At 37.3% G+C, this 13,290-nt stretch overlaps 1 protein-coding gene across 1 annotated transcript in view; it reads right to left on the bottom strand.

The window, feature by feature from the left end:
- Window positions 1-2,248: 2,248 nt before the first annotated feature.
- NEIL3 (nei like DNA glycosylase 3) overlaps window positions 2,249-13,290 on the bottom strand; it is a 28,468-nt gene continuing 17,426 nt past the window's right edge. Inside the window, exons 7-10 of the mRNA XM_087963294.1 lie at window positions 11,621-11,787; window positions 7,351-7,717; window positions 4,850-5,024; window positions 2,249-3,519 (exon numbers count right to left, since the gene is read on the bottom strand). Of these exons, the coding sequence (XP_087819420.1) occupies window positions 3,337-3,519; window positions 4,850-5,024; window positions 7,351-7,717; window positions 11,621-11,787 (892 nt within the window). The 3' untranslated portion in view covers window positions 2,249-3,336. The remainder of the gene's footprint in view (window positions 3,520-4,849; window positions 5,025-7,350; window positions 7,718-11,620; window positions 11,788-13,290) is intronic.

A 13,290-nucleotide genomic window follows, 5' to 3' on the forward strand; every position in this document is an offset into this window, starting at 1 on the left:
CTAAAACTACTTTTACTGAGATTGACTTTAATAACAAAATCCTGAAAGCATTATTCTGTACGTCTTCCTTCTTACAGTTCAGTGAATCAGGAAGATAACTGACTGAGCTACTCTGAATGTTATCACTGTTCTGGGCTTTCAAAAATCCTTCAGCCCCTTTTGCTTAAACACAGTTCCTGCATATCTCAGCCAAAGTCATCTTGCCTGCAAGTTCAGATAAACCTTAAATAATACAAATATTCAGCAGATTTGGATAAAGCAATAATCCAGCCTGTTTTTCCAGATTGGATTATTGCTTAATCTAAACTGCACTAGTTGCACTCAATCAGAGGTGGGGAACTATGACCCCTTTATGACTTGTGGACTTCAACTCCCAGAATTCCTGAGGCAGGATGGTTGGCTCACGAATTCTGAGAGTTGAAGTCCACAAGGGCCATAGTTCCTCACCCCTGTGCTAAATGGATGAGTTCTGATTGAAGAAAGTGGTCCTGAAGATATCGAATGAGCAATCTTATACAGGTAGTCCTCATTCAGCAATGGTCTGAAGTAACTTTACAGCCAGTCATCATATTTACAGCTTTTGCAGATCTGTAAAGCAAAGGAAAGCTGAAATAGGATCATAAGTGCAGTGAGGGTTTCACTTAGTGGCCATTTCACTTAACAACTTGCCAGTCCCAATTGTGACTGATAAAACAAGGACAACCTGTACATAGAAACACACTATCAGTATTGTATAGAGGCTTTTGAAAACAGAAATGTATGTTGTAATTGACTGCCTATCAGCATAATAATCTTCAGCGTTATCTTCATTTTACTAAAGTTACAAAATGAATCTTTTGATTCTATAACCAAAATCTTTAGCACAAATTATAAGAAAAATAAATACACAGAGGGTAAAGCTTCCCCAAAGCTTTCTTCTCTCCTTTACTGGATATATATTTAATGTAATTCAAAACAGGGCTTGCGGTTTTGCAAATTAGTTTTTCTTTGCAAAATAAGATTCCATATTTCTAATTTTCAGGATATCTAAGAATGTCAAAATTCTCTTCAGATTGTTTTCTGTTCGAGATGGTGCAGAGAGCAATTCCTAGTTATTGTTTCCTGTTATACGTCTTTCCATCACTGCTTTCTGCTGACATGCTTCTTGTCTAAAGAAATACACAGGAAGAGTTCCCACGGGAGTTGATTGAAATGTAAGATTCCAGGAAGCTAAAGGTATTATTGTTCAAAGATAGGCATTCATATACAGCACATGACCACATTGTAACAGCATGAGAACATCACACTTTAACTTGGGAAATTCACTGAAGTTCTTGTCCTGTAAAAGAAATTGTGAAAACAAATTCTTTTTAAGCAAAACACATGTAATTGATAGTGAAACATGCAGATTTATTTTATTTTTTTGGTAAAAGCCCTGTCACCGATTTTAAGAGCAGTATGCTTAGGATTGCTTAGAACATCTTGAATCTTGATTCAGGCTGCATAAAAATGCACTTAAAACAGTGAATGTAGGCATAACACTTCAAGGATATCCCAGAATTTTAACCCATTAAGTGCTGTAAGCATTGAAGTGAGCTTACAATGAAAAATTAAAGTTGTAATTTTTCAACAAATCACAGTTGCACCAGAATTTCAGTTGCTAAGCAATACAATTATTAAGCATCATCAAGTGACCAGACCTGTCTTTATGACCATTTTTACCATGATTGTTAAAGCAAATCATCACAGTATTTAAGCAAATCTGGCTTCTCCAGTTGACGACATGTTGGAAGCACTCTGGGAAGGTCTCAAATCATGATCCCATTTCTGTGAGACTGCAACCATTGTATATGTGAGCCAGTTGCCAAGCACCCAAATTGTAATCACGTGACCATGGGGGTGATACAATAGATATAACTTCAAAAATGGTTCAAAAAATCTTTTCCTGCAGTCGTAGCTTCAACAATAAACAAGCAGTCTTAAGGATTACCTGCAGTTTAATTATGGCAAAAGAAGTTCACGCTAACAAACTGCAGAGAAGTAGATCAAAGAAATTAAAACTTGAAAATCACATTTCATCCCTTCTTGATCAGTTACAAAAAAGTAAGATATTCCAGAGTTAGATATAATATGGCATCACAATAGTTGCATGTAAAACTCACTGAGAATAATTCAGAATAATCCATCTTTGAACAATGAATTTTGCATCTCTATACAGAATATTAAACGATTAGTCACCATACAAACAATGAACCAGACCACAATGTCTTATCAGTTTTATTTGCAAAGGAAGCACACAAAACATTTTTATAAAAGAATGAGGGGGTTATTTTCTAATTATGCACCAAGTTAAATGTGCTTAAAATCGGATTTGAATTGACATCATCTAAAATGGATTTCAATTGTATTATTTTTAGTACAGATTCTGATTTATTTTTAATGTCACATATTAATGTCTATTATTTTCAAATTGGTTTTATAAGAACCCCATCAGCATAAATTCACCCACTGATGCATCACAGCCCTCCCAGAATCTGGGTAGCCCCCAAACATTTGGGCTTTCATATGATATTAAAGATATGGATGTTCCTTCAGATATTTTGATCAGAAGGTTAAACTAGGCCTTTTGGTGGGTTTTTCCCAACTTTGGTGTACACTGTTTGAAAATGAGTTGATTTTTAGACTCAGAATGTATGTTATACTAGTATTACTGTTATTTCTGATTAGTTCTCAGGGTGTTTATGTTGCATATGAAATTGCTGGTTTTTTTCTGTGTAAACTTCTGTATACCACACAATCACAACTGTGGCATGGGCGGCTATGTAAATAAATGATCTAAACTATTTTTCTGTTCTGACAACAATCTCATGCTATTTATTTTTAAGAACAAACAAACATTGTTTGAGATATTTTATTGAAAATATTAATCTTTCATAACTGATTAAAAGATGTAATACAATCTATTCATATTAAATGCATTGAAATAAAAATTTTATATAAAGACAGAAGAAAAAACATTGAAGAGCAAGTGGCATGAACAAACAATGATATCCAAGTTTATGTGTGTGTAACGTGTGCATGAGGGAACAACTAAGATAAGAAAAAGACTACCTATTGTTCAGATATTAAGTCTGAAATTTTCTAGTATTAGATAAAATGCAACAAATAATGAACAGAAAATAGCAGAAATACAAAGAAGGGTATGAGAAGGAACTTTCAAATATATAACACAAATGGATTTGTAATCACAAAATGCCATTTGATCATAACCCTCCTAAAATATCTCCTACAGAAGAGCAGTATAGCACACACAGTTTGAGAAGATTAACACCAGATAGTCCAGTGCAGATGAATAGCTCAGCATCCTGGGATAATCTTCATTCCTAGGCCATTTTCAGCCCATTGAAAGAAGTCACACTGTTTATCCTTCCCAAGAGGACACACAAAGAAATGCTTTCCATTATTAGGGCCAATCTTCAGCACTGTCCTCATAATGCAGCGATTCCCATGATTGCAGAAAGGAAAATGCAGGTCTGCCCACTGCAGAGAGAAATCATTTTCTGTTAACACCAGATGCTGAAGCCAAATTCCTGTTTTAGATGGGAAGCAACAAACTCCCCATTAATTCTGCAAGGTAGGTGGTGACTAACAATAATCAAGCCAAGCAACTTTCTCCACTACCTGAACTCTTACTTGTTTGACTTTGTGGGAGGACAGTTGTAAAAAGTCTTATCTGACTTTTGGAGGAAACACAGATTTAATTTATCCAAGTAAAACTCTTGATAGCTTATGGCTTCAGAGCAATAGATCTTACTTCCCCAAGCTCTAATGTCTTTCTCCCTTGGAAAATCTGAAGGTCAAAATGACACTGCATTGCATTAGTTACCATATGGTGGAACAGAATCTATTATCAAAGCTGAGCGGAAGAGAACAAATACAAGAAAAACATCAGTACTCATTTTATGTTGTCAAGGTCATTTGAGAAAATATGAACTCGGATTCAGTTGTGCTGTTTTATTACATTAATTTTGCCCTAGAATCTTTGCACACTTGATTAAGCATTCTTACACTAGAATTGTGTCTCCTTTGAAGGTTCTTGCTTTATGTTGCCTAACAGTGTTATTCCTTCTAGCTTATAAAAGATTAAAGGAAGTATGAACATATGAGTTTGAATCACTCACACTGAGTTTGAATCATTTTGATTATGGTAAATGTACTCATAGTGTTTGGCTAATGCTGAAATTTTCTTTTCCTCCTTGTCTTTGCTTACTATACTATTGTTAAGTTACTACCTGACAACAGTAATCTAAAAAGCACCTTAAAAGTAGGAAGAAAACATAGCAACAAGATTTTGAGGAAATATTCAGAATAAACTAGCTAGGTAAGAAAGAAAGTTAAGTTTGCTTAGAGGGTAGTATGCATCAATAAAATAAAGTCACAAAGTCACTTGTTTTTAGAACTTCAATTATTTTTAAAAGAATATGGAAAAGACTTTTCCAAAGTCCCTTTATAAATACAGCTGGGGAGGTACATCAGTAAGAAAGAAATCCAAGATAGAAATGGAATAATTAATAAAACAATACAATATTGTTATAAAGAACAGTGTTCTTTTTAACCTTAGTGTAAACAACTAACTCAAAGCCTAACAGTCTCACTGTTTGATACAAAAAATAATTTTGTACAGACCAAAGAATCCATTTATTCTTCCCAAAATGAACTGAGAACCTCTTTAGATAAAGCTATCATCACAGCAATTCATTTCCCACTATGCTAAAATTAAAGAATGAGTGAAATCCATAAGTAATCACCGTTGTTTGAGAAACCAATTTATCTTTTTCAAGGATCTATGGTACTATACAATCTCACATACTTCAAAATAGTTACACCGGGCTTCTCTTGGCAAAGGACAAGCATAAAATTGCCTGCCCTTGTTTTCTCCGTCCTTCCTCACGATGCGAAGAACACAGAAGCGACTGTGTTTACTGCAGCGAGGTCTGCCAGCATTTAATGTGCAAGAGCCATCTGTCATATTATCTGGAGGTGCTCTGTAATGACAGGTAACAAGATAAAAACCTGCATAAAGTTAAGGAGATTAGTTACAGCAAAACCAGCATCTTCTGTCTCAATACCACAGCTCCAAAGCCCATATAAACTCTTCTGCTTCAATGATACATCTGATCAAACAGAGCACTTAGCAATTTTATCTGCTTTACTTTCTCTTTAAAATGAAATGGAAGGGCTCCATGTCAAAAACCCATTCTATTGAAATGAAGTGGAAGCAGCAAATTTTTAAAAAGTTATCTTGCTGCTTTTTAAAATAAGTAAACTGTACCATTCTGGCATAGCTAGCATAAATTTTGTACTTTCATGTAGTTTAAAAGGCATCCTGAATTGACAACAGCAAGATGTACCAGAAAACCAATTCCTTCCAATTATATTCTTCCCCTCTGGAAAGTTATTACACGTGTCTTCGACCAGACCATGGGGATATCTATCTACTTGTCTGCTTCAAGACAATTTTCCATGCTCTTTGATCAAAGCTACTTTAATGATCCCCATCATATACCAGAGAGGAAGAAGTCTGACTGGGAGAACAGAAAAATGTATTTTATGAAGGTGATAGGAAAGCTTTGCTCTCCTCTGATGTTAGCATCACCAGCATAGCTGGATGGTGTCTGTTTACAATGCACAAGGGCATCTGCTTGACTGTTAATGTTTAAACAAGGTTACATTGCTTCTTGTTTCTTAGGTTTGCAGCAGCCAGGGTTTTTGGCAAATATGCTACTAGTCAAGCTCAAAAGGCATTAAGGTAATTCCACTCTAGGGTTCATTAATATGTAAGCAGCATTTCTCCCCATTATTACTGCGACCCGATGGCTTTTTATATAGTTTCCCCTCTGGACCAAGCTTGGAGGAAGCTTTTTGAACACAGCCTATATACTGTATATGCCATTAGCAGGCCTACAGTATATACTGTTAACAAATGCAATAAAATACAGCCCCCCATCATTATAGTATGGCAACTAACAGCTATCTCTTATAAGACTGCCCCTATTAATTGTAGTAGTGTAAAGTACAATTATTTTTTTCTACAATATCTCTTTCATTCAGTATCTTTCATTATTCTTAGGAAACTGAAGCTCATATTACACAGCTGAATTTGGCATTCTCTCATCTCTCATCTGCAATGATACCATTAAGGACTGAATCATCTGTCCATTTCCCCAACATGATTTATGCTACCTGGCAACATCGTCCTTCTGCCGTTTACATATGGCCAGATAGGTCAGTGAGACTTCACAAGAAATGGACACAAATCACAGATTAAAAATGATCATACTCAGAAATCATACTCTAATCCTAACCTAATGTTCTGTACAAGATCTAAAGGTCAGCATACCTAACCAGATAGTATTTCAGAAGCAACCTCTTTGTACTCCATGTAAACACTATTGAACCAAAACATGAGCAAATTTTATACTGTACAACTTGGGAAGGAATTTGGAACCTTCTTTAGATATCTTATGAAAGCTACAACAGTGCAAGCAATGCTGGCTCTCTTCACTCAGATACTCAACTTTGCATAATGAATGACAAGAATTCTATTGATGTTGCCTGTGTAAAATGTTCCTGCTTTCCTTGACATTCAGGAATCTGAGGGGAAATTGCACAGCTGGAGCCCAGCTGTGAACAGATCCACCAGCTGTCTAAAATATTCCTCTATGGAGCTATGTAGAGGTTCCTCTAGTTTCTCTTTGTCCAAGAGGGACCAAATTACCTTAAATAAGGCTGCTGGCCAACAGTAAGCAGATACAAAAAATTATTATGCCATATGAGAGTGGTTATTATTGGAAGCCTGAAAATTTCACTTTGTTAAACAAGTTATAGAAACGCATTTTAAAAATACTATTTTATTCCAAGGGTTCTTGTGCAGCATTTCCTATCAGTTTGCCAGAACTATTCTACATTTTAAGACAGAAGTGAGGCTGCAACTCCTATTCATCCTTCCATTATGTCTACCAACTCTGCTCTCCTTTGCTGCTTTTTTATTAAGTGATTGGAGACTGCAGACTTCAAGTATTTTTCAAATGTTTCCATTCTACAAGTACATCCCAGATATATACTGTATATGCTTTAAACTTTCTGCACCTGGCAAAGAACCATTTCAAACCATTTCTTTGGATCTAATAAGTTGCCTTGGCCACAAGCCTATAGCACTTTAGGACACAGCTGCAGACAAAATTGTTTCATGAACTGGTATCTGCCAAAATATAAGTAACATTGCACATTTCAAAGCAAAAATATAATACAAACAAACAGTTTTTCATATAAACAGTTTTACCCCTCAATATGTAGTTGAAATTAACAAACCTGTTTACAAATTTCTCAGTAAGGCTTCCAACGGATGAAGTTGAACAATCAATTTTCTGTTTCTTTGATGCTGGCTTTAAAGAATTACATTGACGGGGAAAAGGTATTGATGAATTTCCTTCATAGTGGTTGGTACTATTAAAATTGTTTCTTGAAGGATCATGCAGAGAGCCTCCATCTGGAGTTCGACTTTCACTTCTGTTACGTTTCAGTAGAACGTCTTTACTAGCAAAATCTGTCAATACTAGAGTTGCTGTCCCAAATGCTGTCTTCCTATTTATCTTAATTTCCATTCTTGATTTTTCGAAGTTGTTATATGGATATTTGACTAAGGAGCTATTATCTGTTGTTAAACCTCCATTTTTTCCTATTTTTTAAAAAGTTGAAATAGATAAAAATATCCTGGTTAATATCAATGAATCAACTGTTTCCATGTCTCCCTAAATTGTGTAACTCCAGCAATAATACGCTACATAGTGCTTCAATTTATGATCTTGATAGTTCAAGTAATCTACTGTAGCAATACAGAAATAGTTATAATCATAACTCTGCATAGAAATGCTTATTCCCATTTATATAAAGATATGCATTAAAGTAGTACAATGAGTCTCAGAAGAGCACTCCGCTATTATGGTCATGAACATTCCAATAGATATTACTTGAACTGAAGACATGAGAAATGATATTAATCTTGATGATAGGTTGTGGTTTTTTTTTGGTCTTTTTTGTGCAAAGCTGATTTTAACAACTGCTAACCAATTAAGAAGAAGGCAAAGCAAGAGAACTATTTATAAGTATAAAGATAAGATGGTATTAATTATAAGCACTGAGCACAGCGTTTGACACGCAATAATCCCCAAAATACTGAATGCTATTTGGGAGGTGGGGAAGGGGGTAAAGTTGCCTTATTGAAACACTGTAAAGAAGTCTTCCGATGACAACTAACATGTAAGAATGAAAAGACCATTATTGTTATTTTGTTCCAAAGCCCTCAGCTGTAGTGCCTTTGTTGCACAGTGTTTGCTTCAGCTTCTAGATCAACTGCTGGGCACATAAATTCCAGGGGATAATTTAATTGATGAATTTAGTTTTCTGAAGGGACTAAAATCTTCAGATTCCCGAGGCTAGCTAAAGAATCAACTAAGAAAAGTTAATCAAGAACATACTTTGCAGCTGATACAAATACAGAATGGATAAGTCCTTCAGGCTCTTAGGCCCAACACTGCATTGACTACAGAAAGACTATATCAGCATTTTTTCTCATGCCAATCTTTGGATTTTATAAATTCAGTTGTGAATTCCTTCTATAATATCTTTAAGCATTACATATGTAATCCAGGAGCATTTTTACTATATTTTTGAACAATGGATTCTATAAAATAATTTTAATTTAATAATTTTACCAGTAATAACATATGACATTGTTAATTATGCAATAGCTTAAATCAGGGATAATTAAGTGGGCTGCTGGGGCACATTTAGAATATTGAGATATGTCATAAGGTAGCCTATTCATCAGACACCTACTATTCACAAACACCTTTTTGTGTTCAAAGGCAAACAGTGAAGCCATTCCTCATGATGGTTTCCCAATTCTTCATGTTATCTAGGGGCATGAATCCAGAGCAGAAAAAATACTTAGGTGTTTGGCTTGCACCTGCCATATTCGTAAACACCACTTTGAAATAATCTGCATTTTTTTTTCTGCCTCCACAGCAGCTTTATTTTGTAGACATGGAAAAATACATGTTTGAGTTAAAGAAGGCAGAAACAGGAAAGGAGAAAATCATTGTACCCTGAGATCATTTCCTTAACGTCTCCTTATCTCCAACACATATTTCCATGGGACTATATGGCTGCTTTGCATGCCCAGGAAAAGATACACCTTCTTTGAAAGAAGTATTGACAAGTACATCAAGTGTGCCCATAGCACTTCCAAAGAACTTTTCCATTTCACAGGTGTGCATTACCCATGCCATCTAACATGACCTGTTTTTGATTAGCCACTATTATATTCAAAAAATGCCAATACAGTACACGCTCAAGAGTTGTTCTTTAAGATAAGCATGAAAGATTGCTTATGCTACACACATGCCAACTTCCTATTTATAATTTTCAATTTTTTTAATTAACTTAGGGGCTTCTTGGCAGATATTTCTGATGAAGAATTTGTAATGGACTGATGACCACAAACCCAAAGTTATTCCTTATCAAATGCTTTCCCAACAGCATTCATCATTAGAGGCAGTCTTCTCAAGGCCACAGACTATTTCAGCACTACTAAGGCAGAAAGTCACCTATAGTAGTAAGAAAAAGCTGGAAAGATTTAAATTGAAAATACACAAGTAAAAAGGGCAACATGTTTTAAACAAAAGATCTTAAAGAAAATGACTTGGCATTTAAAACTTTGGAAAGAGAACTAAAAAAAAAGCAAATGGAGAAAACTCATAGAAGTAAGTAGCTGAAGCAAAATCAGAGTAAAAAAAAGGACTGTGCTTTGAAGATTAGAAGCTTAAGACTACTGCTGAATACTGCCCCAGGTAGTGGAAGGCAATATTGGACATAGCTATTGCAAAGAGAGTGGGATATACTACAAATGGCAAAGGCAGTCTGAACTTATCTCCACTCAGAATCTCAATGCTTCAGAATCTCAGTGCTCCAGAATCTTAAGCATTTTATGGATTTGAATTTAAAATCTCAAATATTTTATTGCTAGGATTAAAGACTTCTCAGTGCGCAGACTCCAGTATCCCAGAAATATCAATAAAGTGAAATACAGTTATGGCCCTTCTAGCTATAAAAGGAAATATTTTCTCCCTTCCTGCAAATGTATTCCTTTTCAAATGTATTAAACATTTGGTTTGGCAATTCAGAAAGTGCTGAGACACACAAAAAGTACAAAAGGTTCAAGTGAATAATTCATTCAGCAGAGGATCATAGAACAGCTGTGAAAGTATAGATTTGAGTTACAAAAAGAACATTCCATTTTAACACAAACAATTGTTCCCTAAAGTGACTAGTGTCTGGGTTTATAATTCAGATTTTAAGCACAAGGCTCTGCTCAAGATACCTTATTTTTCTCCATCATGGTTTGTTTCAAAGTTAATTTCTTCTAAATTTTCTTCCTTAAGAAACAGGATTATACCCCTGTATGCAAGATCCATAAGCAGACATTTGCCGTTTTATTGTTAATTAAAATTAGTAAGAAGTTCATGTTGCTAATGGCATGTAGAATAGCAGTAATACTGGGACCAAGTTTGTAGTAATAAAAAATATAAAATGCAGTACATACGTATTAGAAAGCATTTGCAGCAAAAAGAAACACCATATCTCAACAATAAATTATATGGAGCTGCACACACAGAAAATGAATGATATATGTGTCCATTGATGTGATTTAGACCAGTGGTTGCCAACCAGTTGGCTGGGGACCACTGGTGGTCCATGAGAAAATTTTGGTGGTCCACAGAGAAATGTCACCCTCAAAGCACCTCCCCAAAGCAATTAATCCAGGCTGTGTGGGAATATAAGGCTGCGCCGCCCACATGGCCCGAGGGAACACAAGGCTTGTGTCACTTGCATTGCGAACAACACGAGGTAGTGAGGGGAGGAGGAAAAAGGTGGAGGGGGGAAACTTGCCCCACTCATCCCACACGCCTGGCCTGGCCACCGGACTGCTTCTTTTTGCTTCTTTCTTCTTCTGTTTTTGGCTGCACACAAGGAAAGCAGCAAAGATCTTTCTTTCTCTCCCCCAAGCTCCACCAGAAATGAGTCTTTGGGACACTGCATCCTGTTCTAAGAGGCTGCACCAACGCAACAAGTCTCACAAAGACTCATTTCTGGCGGAGTTTGGGGGAGAGAAAGAAAGACTTCTGCTGCTTCTTTCTGCTTTCCTTGCATTAAGCCAAAAGTCTCTCTCTCTCTCCCCCTCCCCCTGAGAACAGAGATGGAGATGGTATCCTGCGCTCCCAAATAAAGAATGATCGATTTGTAGGAAATTGGGGTGGGAATTTTCCTGCAGACTTTTTTGGGGATTTTCCCAGGGTCTCTGGTCCACGGGATTTAAAATGATGAGTTTGGTGGTCCCTGAGGTCCAAAAGGCTGGCGACTCCTGATTTAGACTGAACTATCAGATAAAACAACACAATCACAATGTAGAACTGAAATCCTAATGTGTTAATTCATATTAAACATGTTACATGTGAAAATAAAAATAATCAGGTTATTGGTGTTACATTACATAGAGACGCAAACAGACTCAAAAACATACCTTCGGGCCGTGTTGTCAGGCACGCATCACATATTTTCACAGAAGGCTTGTTTATTAGAGTACAGAGTATGCAGGCCCACTCCTCTTCTGACTTTTGAGCAACTTCTCTAGAACTAGGCTCCCTGTTGAATGGCCAGTCACTTAAACTATTTGTTCTTGGCTGTATGCTGTGGGATGAAGGAAGGAGAAATTTACTGCCAGATAGATTCAGTTGGTTGAACAACCATATTCAATGAATGGTTCAGTGCTATATGGAAAGAATTATGCAGTGTACTTGAGTTCTGTCATGGGCCTGTCAACATTTTTATAAAGGCTTATATAACTATAAAAGGGAAAGGCTGAGGGAAAGACTCAAGGTTCAGAAGGATTTTGATAGCCTTGAACAACGAGCCTTTCCCAACAAATCAGTTGGATTTTGCCCGATATTTAATTTGGCCATTTGTAAGAAAAATGGTCTTCTGCTAAGTTCACCAGCTTGGATATTCAGTGAAAGGAAGAGGACTAGTGTTATTCTTCAGAGCTCACTTGATTTTCTTTAAGGAAAAAAATCAAAAACATACATTATCAAAATTATTGTTGAATATTTATGGCTCTATCTTGGCAAATGGAGAATTGTCTACTTCTGTACAGATTATGCACTGGAAACAAATTCCTTGTGTGTCCAATCACACGTAAGCAATATAGGATTCTATTCTGTTCTGTTCTGTTCCATTCCTATCCCATTCAGTTGTAATGGTTCAATATAAGCTCCTATGATTTCACTGGTTAAACAGACAACTTAAATAATATGGGAAGAGAGAGAAAAAAAATCCCCTTAAAATTCAAATATTAAATTGTACTGAGATAAATTGTGAAATGCTTTTAAAGGTAGTAAGGTAGTCCTTGACATACGACCTCAATTGAGCCCCAAATTTCTGTTGCTAAGCAAGACAGTTAAGTTTTACCCCATTTTCCAAACTTTCATGCCACAGTTGGCAAGTGAATCACTGCAGTTGTTAAATTACCATGTTTCTCCAACAATACAGCCTCCCCAAATAGGAAGTCCCAGCATGTTTTATAGGCATAAAATCCGCGGACAGGGAGGCGAGGCGACGGAGAGAGCCAAAGCCACCCATCCTTTCCACCCCTCGCCCAGCCCATCCCCACGCATCTCCAAATGCGCCGGCAGCTCCAAATGTTGCTCACTTGGCGGGGCTCAGCTCACTTGGCGGGGCTCAGCTCAGAGGAGGATGCGGCACAGGCTGTCACCTTGCCTCCCTGTCCACGGATGGGTGGACGCTATCACTGCCTTGGGTGGCCTCTCCTGGTGGCCCCTTCGGGTTCGGGCTGGAGGGACTTGGGAAGGAAGCCAAGCTCGGGTTAGCCTGGCTCTTTCGTTTGGCAGGCGGGTGCGCACCCGCGGCTCGCTTTCCCGGCTCTGCCCAGCCCACACGGCTCTGGCACGGCCCTGGCAGCGGTGACAGGAGCACCTGAAGCCGAGTGTCTCCGCTGGGCTCCGGTTGCAGGGAGGAGCCCTGGCTGGCCGTGTGTGGCTGCGCCAAACGCCACGGTGTTGCTCTAAACTCTGCGGCAGCACAGGGAGAAGGGAAAGCAATGGTGGCAGAAGGTCTCCCAATATGAAGTGCCCCACCAATGCTGAGGTCAAAATCCAAGCTGTCACCGCCATTTTT

The sequence above is a fragment of the Notechis scutatus genome, chromosome 4 (genome assembly GCF_049901735.1).
Source record: "Notechis scutatus isolate UNSWTSFEM ecotype Mainland chromosome 4, rNotScu1.2, whole genome shotgun sequence".
NCBI lineage: Eukaryota > Metazoa > Chordata > Lepidosauria > Squamata > Elapidae > Notechis > Notechis scutatus.